This window comes from Oryctolagus cuniculus, chromosome 7 (assembly GCF_964237555.1).
Source record: "Oryctolagus cuniculus chromosome 7, mOryCun1.1, whole genome shotgun sequence".
Lineage (NCBI taxonomy): Eukaryota > Metazoa > Chordata > Mammalia > Lagomorpha > Leporidae > Oryctolagus > Oryctolagus cuniculus.
In genome coordinates this window covers 78,577,193-78,599,736 of record NC_091438.1, presented here as the reverse complement: position 1 = coordinate 78,599,736, position 22,544 = coordinate 78,577,193, and the positions used below count along the sequence as shown (strand labels likewise).

Below are 22,544 nucleotides of genomic sequence, written 5' to 3'. Positions count from 1 at the left end.
ATGTAATGTTTCCTTGCCACAGATAGATGTTAACTCTTAGAAGGGCCATCTAGACCTGTAATATCCAATACGGTAGCCTTTAGTCACATATGACTACTGAGCCCATGAAATATGGCTATAGCAACCAAGGAATCCTTAATTTCATTTTACACAGACTTAATGACCTCATATACTCATATGTCTTAAATTGAAATAACTGGTGGGGCCAGTGCTATGGTATAGCAGGTAAAGCCACTGCCTGCAGTGACAGCAACCCTTATGGGCACCAGTTCAAGTCCTGGCTGCTCCACTTTCCGATCCAGCTCTCTGCTATGGCCTGGGTAAGCAGTAGAAGATGGCCCAAGTCCTTGGGCTGCTGCACCCACATGGGAGACCCAAAAGAAGCTCCTGGCTCCTGGCTTCAGATTAGCCCAGCTCCTGCCGTTGCAGCCATTTGGGAAGGGAACCAGCAGATGGAACATCTCTCTCTCTCTGCCTCTGCCTCTCTGAAATTCTGAATGCCAAGTAAAATAAATAATTTTTTAAAAAATGTGGAATTCTAGGAAGCTTTCTTTAAAAAAAAAAAAAAGCTGGCAAGCATGCTACTTTAATTTGGTGTTGAGTGAATAACTGAATTTAGTTGATCACTTTTCATATTTTCATTTTTCCCCTGACTTTAGCAACCTTTAAGTTTAGCAAGAGTATAGAGTCTTTTGGAATCTTAATTTATATATTACTATATAAAAAACAATCATCTGGCCGGTGCCGCAGCTCACTTGGCTAATCCTCCGCCTGCGGCGCCGGCACCCCGGGTTCTAGTCCCGGTCGGGGCACCGGATTCTGTCCCGGTTGCTCCTCTTCCAGGCCAGCTCTCTGCTGTGGCCCAGGAAGGCAGTGGAGGATGGCCCAAGTGCTTGGGCCCTGCACCCGCAAGGGAGACCAGGAGAAACACCTGGCACCTGGCTCCTGGCAGCCACTGGGGGGTGAACCAGTGGAAAAGGAAGACCTTTCTCTCTGTCTGTCTGTCTCTCTCTCTCTCTAACTCTGCCTTTCAAAAAAAAAAAAAAAGTAACAATCATCTTCCTCCCAGAATTTGATTGACATATAGACATAGACTAAATCACATATTTATTTTAGGATATAAAGATTAAGAATGCAGACTCTTGGAGAAGTTTGGGCAAACCAGTGAAAACGTCGGGAGTGCTAAAACCGTCTGACGAGCTATTCAACCAATTTAGAAAAGCAGCAATAGAAAAGGAAGTAAAAGCTCGGACACAGGAACTAGTACGGAAACATCTGGAACAGAACACGAAGGATCCAAAAGTATCTCAAGAAAATCAGAGGTCTGTAATTTCCTGGATTAAAAGAAGGTTTCAGTGGGACGGAGATGTATTTCAAATGTATTAAATATCTGTCGTGACCATAATGCAATAGTATCTATTTTGAAGAAGATAGAAATACTCAAGTAGTGCTAATGGTACTAACATTACTAAATTATTAAGACATTAATCTTCCGTTAGTGCATTAAAAGTTTTCCATTCTATATGTAAAAAAGTAATTTTTACATTCTTTTGTAAAGTAATTGCAAGGTCCAACGCCTTTGCTTTATTAACATGGATTACCGTATGTAAAATTTGAGACTCCAGAAATAAAGCTTAAAAGCAATGTCATAACATAAAAATAAGTTTGTACTACTACACTGCTTTGTGTACCTTTATAATACCATTTTAAGGAAATTGAAACTTATTTTGAACTGTTCTGTTTTTTTTTAAGGGACCTTGGAAATGGATTGACTCTAGACTCTTTTTCAAATAAAATACAAAACAAGTGCCATATAGAAGAGCAGAAGGAACAGCAGCAGTCATTGGAAGCTCAAGACAAAAGCAAACAGCAGCTTCTCAAAGACCGGAATTTAGCAAGAGAGAAAGAGCAAGAGCGGAGGAGGAGAGAAGCAGTAAGTGAATTTCAGATTACTCAGTCTAAAGGAAGGATTCAGCTGAATGCTGAAAGATGCACTCGGGGTGGTTTGTCAGTGACCGTGGCATCTTAACAAAAATTGGTAGTATTAGAACAGAAATAAAAACACATATACAAATTCATAATGTTAAATGAATTGCTTTCATTTTGTATGATCAGTTCCAAAATGTTTCGTTATCATTTTTATATAGATGTGATAATGACATACATAATTAAAGTTACACTAAAATTTTCTCTTTTCTACAGATGGCGGGTACCATTGACATGACTCTTCAAAGTGACATTATGACAATGTTTGAAAACAACTTTGATTGAAACTCGGCTTTTTACTTAACCATCAACTTAAAATGAATGATATAAAAGATTTAAATGCATATGGTAAAATGATTGCTTTCAGACACCAAGATATCAATCTCATTGTATTTTGACTGCTCTAAAATGATTAAACAATTTTCACTTACATTTTTAATAGCTCTATGTTCATTTTTTTAATGACAGTTCATAGAAAATTTTATAATTTCTAGATTCCTAAAAATTGAGTAATTTCCCAGATGTTATTTATTCTATAAATAATTGTCTGCTATGTTTTATAGGGCCTTATTCTAAGCAATGAAAATATGAGAGAGATAGTCTTTGCAACTTTTAAAGCTGAAGAATACATGAAAATGCCAAAAACAATAAGTCCTATCGCGTTTTTAACTTTTAAAACAAATATTTGTCTGTCTTCAAAAGTATTTATTATTTAATACTTGGTTCCTTATCCGGTTGTATATGTCTCTGCTGGTACCATATTCGAAATTTATGTTGAAATTTAAAGAAATATTTTTACCTGTGGTTTTTTCGAAAGATGTTGATTTTGAGACAAAGTAACTAAGAGTAAATTAATTATGTATGTAAGTTTCTATAGGAACTTAAGAGATTTATTACTATGCATATGTGATAGCAATGAATTTTTAAATATTTTACTTAATTATAGTCTTATTTAAATATTTTGTAAAATATTTTTATCATTTTCCAGTTGTAATTATGTATATATCAGCTTCATGTGTTTTAGGGTTTTGAACTCTTGAAGTGTAACATGATTCAGGCACTATTCTCATACCATCTAAAGTAAAAAATTCAAACTATGTGTATTATAGATAGAAAAGATGTTTTCCTGACTTTATAATTAATGTGATAAGTTCTTGAAATACATTTGAGCTGGCTGCCATTTTTTTAAAAGACTTACTTGTTTGCTTATTTGAAAGTCAGTTACAGAGAAAGAGAGACAGAGAAAGAGAGATCTTCCATCTGCTGGTTGACTGCCCAGATGGCTGCATTAGCCAAGATCCTGGAGCTTCATCCTGATCTCCAACATGGGTAGCAGGGGTCCAAACACTTGGGCCATCTTCTGCTGCTTTTCCCAGTCTATCAGCAGAGAGCTAGATCAGAATTGGAGCAGCTGGGTCTCAAAGCTGCTCCCATATGGGCTGCTGGCATTATAGGTTGCTATACCACAGCACCGGGCCCCATGTCAGCCATTTTAGAAACATGATTAACTAGTGGCTAAAATGGTGATGTTACCTTCATAAAGCAGATTTATGTGAACATTATTACTATTTAATTATATTTATTTTAACCAAGAAATCAATATGTATATACTGAATGGTATGAATTATGTTATTTTCCTGAAAGATTATATATTATGTACATATATATGTATTATAAAAGATTATAGTTTTTTATGCTTTGACACTTAACCTATTTTTAGAAGCATGTTGCTGGCTGAAGTCAGTTTCATAGAGAAAAATACTGATTTGTAACTGATTCTTTTTTCATTATAATTTTTTTGAAAGGATTGTTTGGCTTCTTTTCTTACATATAACTGTCATCAACCAAAAATCTGATTTTGTGAGGACACTTTTTCTGACCCCACCTCTCACCACTGTCCAGCTCCTAAATCATTTTCATTGTGTTTTCTGGAGTCACCAACCACACTTCATATAGTCAACATTTTTGCTTATTTCCTCGTTTTGATCTGTGTTATTCTGAAAGTGTGGTCTCTCAACCAGCTGTATCAGCATCTGGAAAACTCTAGAAATGCTATTCTCAGACTTCAGTTACCACGTCAGAAACTTGGGGCATGGAGTGTTGCAGTCTGTCGTGGGACAAACCCTCCAGGCGATTCTCATACACACCCAAGTTTGCTGTCCCGTGCTCCTGCAGCCTCATTCGGTGCTCTGGTTCTCATGGTTTTCTTAGCTTTGTAGTGCTACATTCACTCTGTTGGGAGTATCCAGCCCGCAGACATACAAGGCCCATGAAATCAGTCAATCTATAGCAGGCTGTTTTTTAAGGTGGTAATTTTGTATAGTCTGTGAATGGTGTTATAAATATCCAAAGACCTTTCTCCCCCTCCTTCCTCTGAAAACCCTCAGCATTAAATTCTTCATGATCACCAGGCTATAGTCATCCACCATCACTGATTCACTCCTTGTTCCCACAGATTTTTGACTGTGTCTTATCTTACCCCTCCGCTAATGACTTTGATTAGTAAGATCAGCCTTAGCCACTCTTGTCATTATCAAATTCTAAAACCCTTTGTTAGTATCAATTTCTATTTTTATTTATTTATTTATTTATTTATTTTTTTGACAGGCAGAGTGGACAGTGAGAGAGAGAGAGACAGAGAGAAAGGTCTTCCTTTGCTGTTGGTTCACCCTCCAATAGCCGCTGCGGCCGGCGCACCGCGCTGATCCAATGGCAGGAGCCAGGTACTTCTCCTGGTCTCCCATGGGGTGCAGGGCCCAAGCACTTGGGCCATCCTCCACTGCACTCCCTGGCCACAGCAGAGAGCTGGCCTGGAAGAGGGGCAACCGGGACAGAATCCGGCGCCCTGACTGGGACTAGAACCTGGTGTGCCGGTGCCGCAAGGCAGAGGATTAGCCTAGTGAGCCGCGGCACCAGACTTGTTAGTATCAATTTCAAACATCCTGTTCTCTTACTACTTCCTCTTTGTTGTTAAGATTTAACAATTTTATTTGAAAGGCAGAGACAGATCTTCCATCCAATGATTCACTCTCTAAATGGCTGCAACAGCCAGGGCTGGGCTAGGCTAAAGCCAGGATCCAGGAACTCTATCTGGGTCTCCCACCTGCACAGTAGAGGCCCAAGACCTTGGGCCATTTTCTACCTTCTCAAGCTCATTAGCAGGGGGTTGGATCAGAAGCAGAGCAGCTGAGACTCAAGCCAGCACTCTAATATGGCATGTCAGTGTCCCAAGCGACAGCTTAGCCCACCACCCAACAACAGGCCCTTTTTCCTTTTTTTTTTTTCCTTTACCAGTTTATAGACTTGTATAGACCTTGACTTCTACTTAGAACTCAAACCAATACCAACCTCCCCTATCATCGGTCTCTGCTACCCGTCGCTTCTCTTAACAGAAGCAGTCTGAGGATATCTTCTGCAAACTTCCTATCCCACATCCACGAGTTTCACTGTCCTGTGCTCTGCTCTCTGCTCTTACTCTAAGGATGAGCCATCCATGCTTTTAAGTCAGGAGATTCTCATAAGTCTTTCTTAGCTCCCTAAGGGTGGTTCTAGTAATCCTGGTTCTACCATTAAGATTCATCCCTATAGATAATTACGAGTACAAACTTTTTTCTGGAGGACTAATTGATTTTCAACTTGATTTTCATCTTAAGTTGGCACCTCACATCCTTGGCCCATTCTTTGTTTTGTGTTTATTTAATTCATTTTCAAATTATTAAGATAATATTCACTCTGTTGCAGGGTGGGTAGTATCTAGCCTGCAGACGTATAAGGCCCATGAAATCAATCTATAGCAGGCTATTTTTTTAAGGTGACAATTTTTTATGCTCTGTGTATGATGTTATAAATATCCAAATGTCCCTTGACATAAAAGTTTACCCATGTCTGCAAGTGTACAACTCAGGGTCAGGCATTTGGCACATTAAGCCACTCCTTAGAATGCCTACATCCCACTACTGAGTTCCTGGGTTCCTTCCTGCTTCTACTCTGAAATCCTGCTTCCTGCTAAGATACTCTCTGGGAGGCAGCAGGTGATGGTTCAAGTACTAGAGTTCTTTTCATCCACCTGGGAACCTGGATTGAGTTCCCAGCTCCTGGCTTTGACCTGGTCAAAGCTATTTTGGCAAGGAACCAGCAGAAGGGAGATATCTACATCTTTCTTTTCTCTTTCTCTCCCTCTTTCAAATAAAGTGTACAATTCAATGAGTTTTACTATATCAGTATACAGAAATTATTTACAATTCTTTATCCTGGTTGTTTAATATTTTGTGTTAAAAATATTGTCTATGTCACTTGTTAATTTATTAATTTGTTCAGAATTGTGTAGAAGTCAACAGTTGATACCAATTTGCTGGTCCAAAAGTCATGTTACAAGTCATTTATATATGAATGTTATATTCATTTATGAATTTATAATGGTTTTCCTACTACAAAGATTTTAGATATGATTTAAAGATAAAATTGGGGAGTGAATCAGTGGATGGAAGATCTGTGCCTTTCATATAGATGAAAATAAATATTTAAAAATTTTTCATATGTATTTTCATATTTTTTGAAGACTCATATTTGTCACTTGGCAACTGATTTTTCTCAGTAAATTGTGACCATCCATCTAGATCATTAGATAAGTATACAATTTTTTCAAGGCTGTATAGCCTTTATTAGCATAGCTATACCATAATTTTGTGATAGGCCCTCTTGATTACATTGATTGCAGCCTTTTCCCACCATGAACAATGCTGAAATAAGTATCCTGTTTATATAGCTTTACATAATTGTGCTTTTATTTTAAAGGATAGAGCTCCTAAAATGGGATTGCAGGTAAAATCAAAGGGAGCACTTCAGTTTTATGTTTGGTGCCAGATGACTATTTAAAAAAAAAAATTTCAGCAGTTGAGAAGTTTGAGAATACTACTTTCCCATCAATCTTCATCAGCATTGGTTGTTGTTATCCATGTATTTTTGTTGTTGATCTGTATGAAAAAGTTATCATTTGATTAATTTGCATTCCCAAAACTACAAGTAGAATTGATAATCTTTGCCTTATTACCTGGTCATTCTTTTTGAGTTATCCTGTTTTTTTTTTTTTCCTTAATCAATTTGTATTTTTTAAGATGTTAGACTTTTTTATTTTGGAAATACTTTTTCATAATCTGTCTTTTGAGGTTATTATTATTTCTTTTCCATTAAAATTTTATATTGTATGTAGCTTTATGTCTGACATTTCCTTTATGCTGTCTGGCTATTCTGCCTTGTTTAGGAACATAGCCCAATATCAAGATGGTAAAATATTCTTATACATTTTTTGTACTTAAAATCCAGATGTAATTTTTTAAAATACACTAAAATTTCAAATGGCATGAGGTAGAAGGCCAACTCTCTTTTCTGAACCTCTGAATTGCATTAAATGTCACTCCATAAGAAATGTGCCCAAATGTATCACTTCAACTAATTTGTATGAATTTAAACACCATTGGGATTTTTTGACTAAGATTAGATTCAAGCTAAATAGACCTACCAGTTTTATTTCCAACTTTACAAATATATCTTTTATGGGATTCATTTTTTTGTGGCATTGTCAGTCATAAAAGAGGTTGGCGAGCTCTCTCAGGTCTTCTTCCCACCCAAAAATTAGGTGAGAGCAAAGCAGTTGCAAACTGGGATATAGGTTCTACTGAAGTCAGATGCTTCAAGCCATGTTAACCTGCTTATTGTACTGTGTCATGGGCCCATGGTGAATTGAGGAAGTTGAAGGAAGTTCTTCAAAAGAATAAAAGTCTTAAGGTGGCTCTCGGCCAAAGCAAGATCACCACAAGTTAAGATTATGAAGAGATTAGGTCATGATGAAAGATGAGTGGCACAGAACAGGTCAAAATGAGTGAATACAGAAACAATGAACAACAGCCATGATCCGCTACCTCTCACCTCTTTCTCCCCAGGCCTTTAGTAGAACAATTACTTGCAGAATATTTAAAGCAATAGGACTGGGGGGAAATGGACAGATTTGGGGGAAAAAAAAACTTCTAGAAAACAGTGCAGATATAGACTGTTTTTTAAAATCTCAATAACTGGGTTAAAACAATTAGACACAGGTGTAGAGAAAATTAGAAAATATATCCATATATACAAGGACAGAGAGACAGGAGAAGAAAAATGAAAAAGACATGTTGAAATTTGGAGTAGGAGTTGACAAACTCTGGTGTGGTATTGTTTACAGGTCAAAGCTCGCTGTAGTCATGTATTGAGTTTTATTGGAACACAGCTGTATCCATTTATGTCATGTCTATCACTGCTTTTGTGCTGTAATGGCAGAGTTCAGTGGTTGCAGTACATACTGTATGGTACTGTGTGACCTGAGAAAGTGTCAGAAAGCTTTGCAATGCCTGATGTACAGCATAGAATGAAAGGTTTTATATATATATGTGTGTGTGTGTGTGTATAATTAAAATGAATGAAAAGGTCATATGTATATGATCTCCAATCAGAGACTTTGACCCTGAGGACAGGGAGGATCATTATTTGAGGAGACAATAATTGTGGTTATCTTTTCCTGTTTTTTATTTATTTATTTTTTTTTTTTTTTTTTTGACAGGCAGAGTGGACAGTGAGAGAGAGAGACAGAGAGAGAAAGGTCTTCCTTTGCCGTTGGTTCACCCTCCAATGGCCGCCGCTGCAGCCGGCGCACCGCGCTGATCCTGGCAGGAGCCAGGAGCCAGGTGCTTTTCCTGGTCTCCCATGGGGTGCAGGGCCCAAGCACCTGGGCCATCCTCCACTGCACTCCCTGGCCATAGCAGAGAGCTGGCCTGGAAGAGGGGCAACCGGGACAGAATCCGGCGCCCCAACCGGGACTAGAACCCGGTGTGCCGGCGCCGCAAGGTGGAGGATTAGCCTATTGAGCCACGGCGCCGGCTCTTTTCCTGTTTTTTAAATATTTATCTTAGAGGTAACATTATAGACAGAGGGAGAGACAGAGAGAGAGGTCTTCCATCCACTGGTTCACTCCCAGATGGCCACAACGGCCAGAGCTGTGCCAATCCGAAACCAGGAGCCAGGAGCATCTTCTGGGTCTCCCATGTGGGTGCAGGGGCCCAAGCACTTGGGCCATTTTCCACTGCTTTCCCAGGCCATTAGCAGAGAGCCTGATCAGAAGTGGGGCAGCCAGGACACTTCGGGTGCCCATATGGGATGCGGTGCCACAGGTGGAGGCTTATCCTACAATGCCATGATGCTTCCCCCTTTATTCTTCTTCTTCTTTGTTAAAGATTTATTTTATTTATTTGAAATAGTTACAAAGAAAGGTAGAGGTAGAGACAGAGCACCCACAACAGTGCCCGCAGACCTTCGTTGTTTTTTTTAAAGATTTATTTATTTGAAAGGCAGAGTTACATACAGAGAGGCAAAGAGAAAGGTCTTCTATCCACTGGTTCAGTCCCCAAATTGCTGCAATGGCTGGAGCTGGGATGATCAGGAGCCAGGAGGATTCTTCCAGGCCTCCCACATGGGTGCAGGAGTCCAAGTACTTGGGCCATCTTCCACTGCTTTCCCAGGTGCATTAGCAGAGAGCTGGATGGGAAGCAGAGCAGCAGGGACTCAAACCAGCACCCATATGGGATGCTGGCACTGCAGGTGGAGGCCTTGTATGCCACAGCGCTAGCCCCTGAACATAGTCTTTTTTTTTTTTTTAATATATATTTGAAAGTCAGATTTACACAGAGGCAGAGGCAGAGAGAAACTGATCTTCCATCCGCTTGTTCACTCCCCAAATGACTGCAATGGCCGGAGCTGAGCTGATCCGAAACCAGGAGCCAGGAGCTTCTTCCAGGTCTCCCATGTGGGTGCAGGGGCCCAAGGACTTGGGCCATCTTCTGCTGCCTTCTTCAGGCACATTAGCTGGGAGCTGGATCTGAAGTAGAGCAGCTGGGACTCCAACTGGCACCTATATGGGATTCTTGCACTAGACTGGTTCTTGAGTCCACTGTGCCACAGCCCTGCCTTTTTCTTTTCTTTTTTTTTTATTATTTTTTTTAACTTTTATTTAATGAATATAAATTTCCAAAGTACGGCTTATGGATTACAATGGCTTCCCCCCCATAACATCCCTCCAACCCGCAACCCTCCCCTCCCACTCCCTCTCCCCTTCCATTCACATCAAGATTCATTTTCGATTATCTTAATATACAGAAGATCAACTTAGTATACATTAAGTAAAGATTTCAACAGTTTGCTCCCACACAGAAATAAAGTGAAAAATAATAGATGATTTTTTAAATGATGATGAAATCAGATCAGACCTATTGTCATGTTTAATCCCAGTGAGAGTCAAGTTGGGGATTGCTAATTTTTTTTTTTTTAACAGAAGATCAGTTTAGTATACATTAAGTAAAGATTTCAACAGTTTGCACCCCCATAGAAACACAAAGTGAAATATACTGTTTGAGTACTCGTTATAGCATTAAGTCTCAATGTAGAGCACATTAAGGACAGAGATCCTACATGAGGAGTAAGTGCACAGTGACTCCTGTTGTTGACTTTTTTTTAATAGTTTTGTTTGTTTTGAGACGGAATGACAGAGGGAGAGTCAAAAAGGGATCTTCCATCTTGCTGGTTCACTCTCCAAATGTCCACAACAGCCAAATCTGAGCCAAGCCAAAGCTAGGAGCCAAGAACTCCATCCAGGTCTCCCACACAGGAGTCAGGGGCTATTTAATATAGTTCATAACTAAGACATTTCTTAGTGGCCTGCACAACCATAAGCAAAGAAATTTTTGCAAGTATCCAATGAAAATGAATTATAAAGGAGCTTTTTTTTTTTAAGATATATTTATTTAATTTAAAGTCAGAGTTAAACAGAAGAGAGGCAGAGAGAGAGATCTTCCATCCACTGGTTCACTCTCCAGATGGCTGCAATGGCTGGAGCTGCACCAATCAGGAGCCAGGAGTTTCTTCCGGGTCTCCCTTGCGGATGACTTGGGCCATCTACTGCCTTACCAGGCATAGCAAAGAGTTGGATTGGAAGAGGAGTAGCCAGGATAGAACTGGCGCCCACACAGGATGCCAGCGCTTCAGGCCAGGGTATTAACCCGCTGCGCCACAGCTCCAGCCCCAAGGAGCTTATTTTAATTTTACCAAATAGAGATAAGAATGCATTGTCAACAAAATGAACACCAAAAACAGTAGGATTTTAATGTTCACAAGTTTGAAAGAAAAATAACCGTCAGCATGAAATGTGAAGTTTCCCAGTAATAAACCTGCATGAATTAATCTCATGTTTTCTCATTATGTACCCACACAGTCACCCCTCAGTAAGTACCATGGATTCATTCCTAGATGTCCCACACATACCCAAATCTGCAAGTGCTCAAGTCCCTTACATAAAATGGCACAGTATTTGCATAAAACCTACTCACACTCTCCTGTATACTTTAAATCATCTCTACATTACTTCTAGTACCTAACACCATGCAAAACTGTGTAACTACTTGTTAAACTGGATTATTTAGAGAATAATGACAAGAGGCATTATTTGTATATATTCAATATAGACAACTCTTTTTGTACAGTTTTGTTCCATGGTTGGTTGCATTTATGAATGCAGAACTTGCAGACGCTGAGAGCTGACTGTATATGTATACTGTATATGTCTCTTGACAATTCCCCTTAGGGTACCTCTAAGTTATTAGTAACTGTATCTTAACCATGACTCCTGGCTTTTTCATTAACAAAGTTCTTAAACATATGCTTACATATGATCTCTGCAAATTATTTAAGCCTGAATCAGTTGTCGCAGGAGAGTGATGGTGAGATTATAAGTTTGTGTGGTTTAGAACTTACTTTGAGTGGTGGAGTGAAAAGCTGTATGTATTTGATTGTTGACTGCAGGTTTCCTTCATAATGCATTCATAGGTCTGTGAGTATACACTATGAAGAATGATATACCAGAATTGTGCTGTGTTTATGTTTATCCATCAGTCTTTGGCTCAATACAAAGGCAAACAGGTAGGGAAAGAGTCAGGTTGGAATCATAAGCTCAGCAAAACCACCAAAATAAGGGTGAATAAAAATTGTTCTACCCTATAGGCATGTATGAGGGGTGTTTCACTCTTATGGAAAGGAGAGCAGTCTGACCCTGTTCCACTTGTAGCCACCTGGAACATGTGGTCCTAATACTGAGGCAGCACAGGAAGATAGATTAGAGTCAGGGGATCCCACAGAATGTTTTAAAGGCCAGGCTTGATATTTGGACCTCTTGCACTCACAAGGTAAGTATATACAAGTCAAGAGCTTTTTCATATCCTAGCATTAACCAATTAGAAATTGAAACTATATCCATAAAATTTGAGTGAGATAAACACTGTATCAGAACCTGATGACTTGACTACACACCTGACTGCAAGCCTGCAAAATTTAGAGGAACACAAGGGTCTTGGTGATGATCTGCCACACGTGGCCCTTTCCCTTCAGAGGAAATGTATATGGTTAATAGATGTGAAAAGATGCTCAGCCTCTTTAATACTAAGGGGAATGAAAATTGGGGTTTGGGATACATCAGTTTTTACCCAAAATATCAGCTAAGATGGTATCTATACCATTATCAAATATTGGATAGGCTGAGTGGGAATTCATACACTGTGGTCAGGATTGTGAATAGATATAACCATTTCAGAAACAATTTGATATTGCATGACTTAATAGATGTGCAGTCATAACTCAGCAATTCCTACCCAAGTATCTAAGTGAAACTATTATAAACCAGGAGGAGACATGTACAAGAGCATATAAAAATATGTACAAAAATAATCATACTAAAACAAGGAGTAGAAAGGGATGAAAGAAGGACAGATCCCTCAAGTACGGTTGAAAAATGAATAAACTCGGCGTAATCTCACAATGAAATGTTGGCATCAAAAATAAATTAACCATGGTAGCAAGCATTTGGCCTAGCAGTTAAGCCACCAGTTAGGATGCGTGCATTCCACATCAGAGTACCTGGGTTCAATACCTGGCTCTTGATTCCAGCTTCCTGCTAATGTGGACCCTGGGAGGCAGCGATGATTGCTCTTGCCACCCAGCCAAGATTGTGTTCCTGGCTCCCAGCTTCATTGCCTCCCTCCCTCCAACTCTTGCCCTTTGAGGCATTTGGAAAATGAATCGGCAACGAGAACTCGGTCTGTCTCTGTCTCTCTGCCTCTCAAATATTTTTTAAAAAATTAACCATAGCTACGTGCAAATAATACATGGCAAGGATATAATGTTACCCTCTCCTTAGTGAGTCTAGTTTCAACTTCTAATTGGTTAATGCTAGGATATGAGAAAATGATTGATTTTTGTATACATGTAGTTAGCCACTTTGTGAGTTTCCTGTTCTATTAACCAAAATATTGTGAGAATTATAGAAATATTATTATAGGGGCTGGCACCGTGGTTCATTTGGTTAATCCTCTGCCTGCGGCACCGGCATCCCACATGAGCGCAGGGTTCTAGTCCTGGTTGCTTCTCTTCCAGTCCAGCTCTCTGCTGTGGCCTGGGAGGGCAGTGGAGGATGGCCCAAGTGCTTGGGCCCTGCAACCCCATGGGAGACCAGGAGGAAGCACCTGGATCCTGGCTTCGGATCAGTACAGCGCCGGCTGTAGTGGCCATTTGGGGAGTGAACCAACAGAAGGAAGACCTTTCTCTCTGTCTCTCACTGTTTATAATTCTGCCTGTCTAATAAATTTTAAAAAATCATTAAAAAATATTATAGTCTACAAACATGTATGTTTGCCTCTTTTCTAATTTTTATGGTAATTTTTGAGTTGCTTGGGTTCTTTTTATTTTCTTAGCTCAACTTTCAAAAAACAATATTAAATAATAGAACTAATAGCAATCATTCTTTCTTATTTCAAAATTTCAAGTAAGTAGCTATAGCTTTACCATAGGTTACTGGTTTTTATTTGTTTTGGTAACTGTAATGCTTAAGCAGTTTTCTTCTGAAGTAATTTGGCTTTTGATAAATAGCTGCTGAAATTTAGCATGTCCATTTTGGGGCATCTGATATAATTTTGTGCGGTTTTCCTACAAATGTCAATGCACTATGTTGACAGATTTCCTAGTGTTAGGTCATTCTAACTTTCCTAGAATTAAGTCTCTGTAGTTATATTATGTTATACTGTTAGATTCAATTTCTCATATCTTTTTTTTTTTTTTTTTTTTTTTTTGACACGCAGAGTTAGACAGTGAGAGAGAGAGAAAGAGAGAGAAAGGTCTTCCTTTTCCATTGGTTCACCCCCCAAGTGGCCTCTACGGCGGGTGCATTGTGGCCGGCGCGCTGCGCTGATCCGAAGCCAGGAGCCAGGTGCTTCCTCCTGGTCTCCCATGTGGGTGCAGGGCCCAAGCACTTGGGCCATCCTCCACTGCCTTCCCGGGCCACAGCGGAGAGCTGGACTGGAAGAGGAGCAACCGGGACAGAATCAGCGCCCCAACCAGGACTAGAACCCGGGGTGCCGGCGCCGCAGGCGGAGGATTAGCCTAGTGAGCCACTTATTTGGAATTACTGAAATAATTTTTAATGAAATTCATCTACCCTGTAATTTTTGTATTATCTTTATCAAACTTTGCATTATTATTCAGAAATTGAGGAACTTATTTGGTCTGAATGAACTTAACAGGAATCTTCTCTTTACAGGTATGCAGGATACTAGTAACCAGCTAATCTAACGGGTATGTGTAGAACATGCCATCCAACAACGTAATGCATATTTGTTTTCCAAACATGTAATTAAGCAATACATTTGTAAATAATTAATGGGACAAAAAGGAAATTTTACAGAAAATTTTCAGAAATACAAGGATGAAAATATAAATACAACATATCAACATATATGTAATGCTGTTAAAAAGTAATGAGTGCTAAATGCTTCCATTAAAAATAAGAAAAATGGACAGGCATTTTGAATAGCAATGTTCAGAGTTCCAGTTCCTCCTTAAATTCCAGCTTCCTGCAAATGCATTCCCAGGGCCTGCAAATGATTGGATTGATTGGGTCCCTGCCCGACCCAGCCCTAGCTGTTGCAGGATCTGAGCAATGACCCAAAATAAGATCTCTCTCTATATATCCCTCTCCTTTTCTCCCTTTCAAATAAATGAAATAAATTTAAGAAATTTAAAATGGGCAGGTGTTGTAGCAATAGCAGGTTAAGCTGCCGCCTGTGACTTCGGCATCCCATATGAGCGCCAGTCCCAGTCCCAGCTTTCCACTTCTGATCTAGCTCCCTGCTAACGTGCCAGGGAAAGCAGCAGAGGATGGCCCAAGTCCTTGGGCCCCTGCACCCGTGAGGGAAACCACGAGGAAGAAGCTCCTGGCTCCTGGCTCCTGGCTTTAGAGCCACCCACCTCTGGCTGTTGAAGCCATTTGGGAAGTGAAACAGTGGATGAACCATCTCTCTCTCTCTCTCTCTCTGACTATACCTTTCAAATAAATAAATAAATAAATATCTAAAGAAGAAGAAGGAGAATAAATGCCCTCTTTGGGGCTCAGTCTTTAAAAATATTTTTTAAACAAAAAAGGCCACAAATCAATAAGTTCCTAACCCAAGAACTTAGGAAAAAAATGTCAAAATAAACATAAGGTAGACACCAATGAAATGATATAGCAGACATCAGCAAAACTGAAAATTAAAAAAAATCAATTAAACAAAAAGAGTAGTTGCCGGTATAGGGGGATCAATAAAGTTGATAAATTTCTAGAAAAAAACTGGCAAAAAGAAGGCAAATTATTAACAGCAAGAATGAAATTGCGAATATCATTACAGATCCTACAAAAGATGAAAGAGCTGGGCAGTGGGTATCAGAGTGCCTGTGTTCAATTCCAGGCTCTGGCTCCTGATTCTAGTTTCCAACAAATGCAGATGCTAGCTGAATTCCTGCCACCCTGGTTCTAATCCCAGCCTAGCCCCAGCTGTTCTGGGCATTTGGGGAATGAACCAATGGATGGATATCTCTCTCTTTCGCTGTCTCTCAAAGGTTAAAAAAACTTAAAGGAATACTACAAATAACTTAATACTCATCAATTTGGAGAAATATATTAAATTCTTCAAAACCATGAAGTACCAAAACCCAACCAAGATACAACGGATAATCTGAATGGACTATATTATAAAGGAAATTGAATTCAAAATGTAAAACTAAGTGCTGCAGCGTAGCAGGTAAAGTCACCGCCTGCAGTGCCGGCATCCCATATGGGCTATGGTTCCAGTCTCAGCTGCTCCACTTTCAATCCAGCTCTCTGCTATGGCCTGGGAAAGCAGTAGAAGATGGCACAAGTCCTTGGGCCCCTGCACCCACATGGGAGACCTGGAAGAAGCTCCTGGCTTCGGTTCGGCGCTGCTCCAGCCATTGCGGCCATCTGGGAAGTGAACCAGCAGATGGAAGACCTCTGTGTGTGTGTGTGTGTATGTCTCTCTCTCTCTCTCTCTCTAACTTTGTCTTTCATGTAAATAAAATAAATCTTTAAAAAAAAAAAAAAGAATTACAGACCATGCCTAATGTGAGTTATTCCATGCAGTCAGTGCAACATTTGAAAATCAGCGTAACTCACTATGTCAATAAGCTAAAGAAGGGATAATTGATAATTCTGACACATGATTTTCTAGTAGAATATCCTAAGAAATCTACAAAAAACTTTTATCAGCTATTCCTTAAGACTAAATTAAGGGGCCGGCATGGTGGCATAGTGGGTAAAGCCGCTGCCAGCAGTGCCAGCATCCCATATGGACGCTGGTTCAAGGTCCGGCTGCTCCACTTCTGATCCAGCTCTCTGCTATGGCCTGAGAGAGCAGTAGAAGATGGCCCAAGTCCTTGGGCCTCTGCACCCACATGGGAGACCCAGAAGAAGCTCCTGGCTCCTGGCTTTGGATCGGAGTAGTTCCAGATGTTGCAGCCAACTGGGGAATAAACCAGCGGATGGAAGACCTCTTTCCTTCTCTCTCTGTGTAGCTCTGACTTTCAAATAAATAAAATAAATCTTTTAAAAAAAGACTAAATTAAAAACAGCTTAAATATTCATTACCACCCTCCCTCCCCACCATAGCATAAGCTGAAATCCTATAACCATTTATCTTAAAATGAGAAGTAAAAATGAATGATTCCTATTGCTTCTTTTATTTAACATTATTTTGGAAAATTGTAGCCAATGATATAAACAACAAAAAAGCCCAAAATGAAAATAGTTTTATTCCCTTCCAACCTGTATGACTTTTGTGTTTCTTTATTACATTGCCTAGAATTATTTATTTATTATTTATTTTGAAAGAGTGACAGAGAAGAAGATTCTTCATCTGCTGATTCACTCCCCAAATGGCTGCAGTGGCAAGGTGGAAGCCAGGAGCCTGGAACTCCATCCTGGTCTCCTACATGGGTGGCAGGAACTGAAGTACTTTTCCATCATCTACTTCTCAGGCAAATTAGCAAGAAGCTGCATAGGAAGCTGAGTGGCGGTAGGGGTTGTTCAAACTGGCACTCCAATACCAGCTGCAGGGTGTCCAAGAGGTGGCTTAACCTACTGCACCAGAGCACCTGCCCCTGCCTAGAATTTTTAGCACTGGGTTGAATAAGAGCAGTAAGAATGAGCATCCTTCATTTCTTCCTAAATATAAGGATAGCATTGAGTCTTTCACCACTACACATAATGTTAGTTTTAGGTTTTTTGTAGACGCCCTTTTCAAATTGAAGAATTTCCCTCTATTTCTAACTTGCTAAAAAGTTTTCTTTTAAAATCATAAAATTTGATTTGTCAAATGGTTTTTCTTCTTTAGTTTATTGATATAGTGGTGTTAGGGAAGAGGTAGCCCAATAGCTTTGAGAATTCTACCAGACACTCAAGGAAAAAATTATTATGAATTCTACATAAATACTTCCAGAATATATGAGAAGAATATGCAATCATACACGTGAAATGATCAACCGAATATTAGCAAATTGAAATTAACAATGTGAAGGGGCTGGCTCTGTGGTGTAGCAGGTAAAGGTGCTGCCTGCAGTGCTGGCATCCCATATGGGTGCCAGTTCGAGTCCTGGCTGCTCTACTTCCAATTCAGCTTTCCTGCTAATGTGCCTGGGAAAGCAGTGGAAGATAGCCCTGCACCAACATGGGAGACCTGAAAGAAGCTCCTGGCTTCAGCCTGGCCCAGCCCTGGCTATGGATGCCATTTGGGGAGAGAAGCAATGATGGAAGATCTCTCTCTTCTTCAGCTTTGCCTTTCCTTCTCTGCAACTCTTTCAAATAAATAAATTAATAAATCTTTTTTTTTTAAAAAAGAAACTAACAATGTGTGGAAAATATAATACTTTATGACCAAGGGGGTTTTTCTTAGTTTTGAAAGGCAGTTCAAAATTCAAAAATTTTTAAGAATGTAATTCACTGAATCAACAAATTACAGAGAAAAACAATAACTATCTCAATAGAAGTAGAAAAGCCTTTGACAAAATTCAACCTCTATTTATTCTCAGAAACCAGAAATAGAAAGGACCTTCATCACATGATTAAATGCATCTAAACAAAATCTGTAACCAACTTTATGATTAACAGTGAAAGATTAATCTGCTTTCCCCTTTATATCAGGAAGAAGGTAAAGATGTCCACTCTCACCACTCCTACCCAATATTCTACTGGGAATAATAGCCAGTGCAATTAGGCAAGAACAAGAAATAAAAGCCACATAGATTGAAAAGAAAGAAAAAGAACTGTCAATCCATAGACAATGTAATTACATAGAAAACCCCAAAAATCTTTCAAAAAGCTACTACAACTCACAAATGAATTTAGCAAGGATTCAGAATCCAAGATTCAAGACAAAAGGAAAAAAAATCAATTCTATTTGAACATCGGAGTTGAACATCCCAATCCAAAAATCTGAAATGCTCAAAAATCCAAGATGTTTTGATTGTCAACATGACACCACAAGTGGAAAGTTCCACACCTGGCCTCATGTGATGGTAGCAGTAAAAATGCATCCACACCAAAAATATTGTATAAAATTATCTTCAGGGTTCTGTGTATTAGGTACATATGAAACAAATTAATTTCATGTTTAGACTTCCCATTCCCAAAATACTTCATTGTGTTTATGCAAATATTCTCAAATCCAAAACAACTGCAAGCATCTCAGATAAGGGATATTCATTTGTACTGGCAATGAACAATTCGGATGTTGAAAAATAGCGTTTATAATAACTTTCAAAAGAAATACTTAGGAGGCCAGCAATGTGGCATAGCTGGCATATATGTGGCAAACCAGTGCCCAGATATGGGCAGCTCTGGGCTGCTCCATTCCTGATCCAGCTCTCTGCTATGGCCTGGGAAAGCAGTGAAAGATGGCCCAATCCTTGGGCCCCTGCACCTACGTGGAAAACCTGGAAGAAGCTCCAGGCTCCTGGCTTCAGACCAGCCCAGCTTGAGCTGTTGCAGTCATTTGGGGGAATGAACCAGAAGATGGAAGACCTACCTCTCTCTTTCTCTCTCTCTCTCTCTCTCTACCTCTCTGTATCTCTGCCTTTCAAATAAATAAATAAATCTTTAAAAAAATACTTAGGTATAAATCTGACAAAATGTGTGCAGGATCTATATGCTTAAAACCTGAAAAAAATTGATGACAGAAATCAAAGATTTAAATGGAGAGAGAACATCGTGTTGATGGATTGGAAAATTCATTTTATCAATTCTCTCCAAATCAGTTAATTGATTTAATGCATTCAATCAGTCATTTTTGCTAATAAATAAATGGATAAACTAATTTAAAATATGTATAAAGTAACTAGAACAGTCAAAACAATTTTGATAAAACAGAACAAAGTTTAAGGACTCAAAGCACCTGAGTTCTATATTTATCATACTACTTAGAATAGTCATGACAAGTTTGGTTCCCTCCATTCATGATTTTACTTTCTTCAGTTTCAGTTGCCTGTGTCAACTGTTATTCAAAATATTAATATTTGTTTTTGACTCTTTCCAGAAAGACAACATTCACGCAGCATTTATTACAGTCTATTATTATAATTGTTCTATTTTATTATTAGCTATTGTTATTAATCTCTGTGCCTAACTTATAAATTGAACTATCACAGGTATGAATGAATGGGAGAAAATGTAGTATGTATAGGGCTTAGCACTATTTGTAGTTTCAAGTAATCACTGGGGGACTTGGAACATATCTCCTGCAGAGAAGGGGGAACTACTGTGTTGGAGAAAATATAGACACAGAGAGCCGTACTGAAGAGTCCAGAAAGAGACCCTTCTGTCAACTGATTTTCAACAAATGTGCAAAGGGCATTCAATAAAGAATATTCCTTTCAACAAATGGTCCAAAGGCAATTGTATATACACATGTGAAACATAAACTTCAATCCATACCTTTGCCCTACACAAAAATTATCTCAAAATAAGTCATAAGCCTAAATATACAACAGAAAAACATAAAACCTCTAGAAGAAAACAGGTTTAAGAAAAACAAAACCTTGTTGACTTTGGGTTAGGCAAATATTTCTTATAAAAGAGATCAAAATACCAGCAATAAGAGAAAAAAAGTGGCTAGTTAGACTACAAGACTAAGAAGTTTTGCTTTTCAAACATCTGTTACAAAAATGAAAAGAAGAGATACAGACCTGGTAAATATTTGCAAATTACATGAAATATGGTAAATATTTGTAACCAAAATATGTAAGGAGCTCTCAAAACTCAATAGTAAAGAAAATAAATACCTTTTTTTATGAGTAAAGAAATTGGACAGAAATTTTGTTAAGAAGATTATATTCAAGTGTCACATAGGTGTGTAAAAGATGGCCAATACTATTAGTCATTAGGCAAATGCAAATAATTATTTCAATCGGATACCACTACACACATCTTAGAATAATGGCTAAAATTTAAAAAAAAAATTTGTTTTTGACAGAACCCAGTGCTTTCAAGAATGTGACATAATTATAACTCTCACACATTGCTGGTGTGAATTCAAAATTGTACAGCCACTTGGGAAACCAGTTTGACAGTTTCTCCCAAAGCTAAATGCACTTAGCACCTGGCCCAGCAAACCCACTTTTAGGTATTTACCCAAATGAAATGAAAACACATTCTCACACACACACAGACACACACAGACACAGAACTTTACATGAATGTTTAATCAGCAATTAAAAAAAAATACACGCCATAGTATGGTGGAATCACAAACACCTTGTACCAAAAGGCTACATATTGTGTAATTCCTGATTTACAAGAATCCACTATGCTTTTTTATTGACTGATCAACTGATTGATTTGCAACACAGAGAGAGAGAGAGGGAGAGAGCGAGAGAGAGCGCAAGCGAGTTCTCCCATCTGCTGGTTCACTCCTCAAATGCCCACAACAGGCAAAGCCAGAAGGCCAGACTCGGGTCGCCCAAGTGCTGTTAAAATACACACACACACACGCACACGCACACGCACTACTGGATAAGGAAACAAACTGGTGGTAGCCAAGGGCTTGTCTACTTGCCATTTTCTGGCTGGGCGGATGACTTTGAACCTGACTGAAGAATATTAACAGCTCTCAAGAGCGTCAGTGACAAAGCAGTGATGTCCAGCATGTAGCCCCAAGACAGGTCACCGTCCTCTCCTCCCCGCGCCCCACGGTTCCACCACCCAACAGAAGGCCTGAGATGGAGAACTTGAACCCTGGGCACAAGAGTGGCGCTTCCCTGTGGTCGGTACCTGGGACGGTTTGGCAAAGTCTTCCCTTCATTTTCCAGCCATTTTTCCACGGGGTTTCTCCCCGCGGAGAAGGGTCGTGGCTCCTGCCCTGGCCTTTTCCCGGGCCGACCTCGCGGCGGGGGAGTCTCCCCTGCGGCGCTCGGGCGGGCGCGGCGGCCCCGGGCGTGTCGCGGGCGGCCCCGCCGTGACTCGGGACGCAGCCCCGCCGCCGTCGCCGCTGCCGCCACTGCCGCCACTGCCGCCGCCGCCGGGGCCGGGGGAGGCGCGCGCCGAGCCGGCGACGGCGGGCGAGCCTGACGCGCCGCGGCGCGCGCTCTCCGGCTGCGGAGGAAGGGCCGCGGGCCCCGCCGCCGCCCGATGGCGGGGCCGCGGGACCGCCTGCCCCGCTTGATGGTCGCGATCCGGTCCCTGCTCTTCTGGTCCCTGGTCTACTGCTACTGCGGGCTCTGCGCCGCCGTCCACCTGCTCAAACTTTTGTGGAGCATCGGCAAAGGACCCGCACAGACCTTCCGGCGGGTCGCCCGCGAGCACCCTCCCGCGTGCTTGAACGACCCCTCTTTGGGGACCCACTGCTACGTGCGGATCAAGGTGAAGGCCAGCGCCGGCCTGGCGGTGACGGGAGGGAACGTGACGGCCGTGAGAGTGGAGGGTGCCAGGCTGCCCGCTCCGTGGCGCCCGGCTCAGCGTCCCCGAGAGTCCGCCGGCTCCCGGGCGCGCGGCAGGCTCCGGGAAGACGCCAGGGGGCGGCAGGAGGGGCGAGGTGTGGCGGCAGAGGGTCGTGTCGGAGGGAGAGAAGGAGGGAGGGAGCAAGGGAGCGAGCGCTGACAAGGTGCCTTGGTTT

General features: G+C 40.5%; 2 protein-coding genes and 1 long non-coding RNA gene across 10 annotated transcripts in view; 2 read left to right on the top strand and 1 right to left on the bottom strand.

The window, feature by feature from the left end:
* The window catches only part of BRDT (bromodomain testis associated), a 44,248-nt gene extending 41,830 nt beyond the window's left edge, over window positions 1-2,418 (top strand). For all 4 annotated transcript variants that reach the window (XM_002715866.5, XM_017346092.3, XM_017346094.3 and 1 more), the window contains 3 exons: window positions 1,117-1,322; window positions 1,753-1,933; window positions 2,203-2,418. In XM_002715866.5, the coding sequence (XP_002715912.2) occupies window positions 1,117-1,322; window positions 1,753-1,933; window positions 2,203-2,271 (456 nt within the window). In that variant the 3' untranslated portion in view covers window positions 2,272-2,418. The remainder of the gene's footprint in view (window positions 1-1,116; window positions 1,323-1,752; window positions 1,934-2,202) is intronic.
* LOC138850605 (uncharacterized) overlaps window positions 1-21,843 on the bottom strand; it is a 120,245-nt gene extending 98,402 nt beyond the window's left edge. For all 5 annotated transcript variants that reach the window (XR_011390573.1, XR_011390574.1, XR_011390577.1 and 2 more), the window contains exon 1: window positions 21,704-21,843. This is a non-coding gene — a long non-coding RNA (uncharacterized lncRNA). The remainder of the gene's footprint in view (window positions 1-21,703) is intronic.
* Window positions 21,844-22,060: 217 nt separating this feature from the next.
* Window positions 22,061-22,544, top strand: part of EPHX4 (epoxide hydrolase 4) — a 40,605-nt gene continuing 40,121 nt past the window's right edge. The window contains exon 1 of the mRNA XM_002715865.5: window positions 22,061-22,291. Coding sequence (XP_002715911.1) covers window positions 22,061-22,291 — 231 coding nt within the window. The remainder of the gene's footprint in view (window positions 22,292-22,544) is intronic.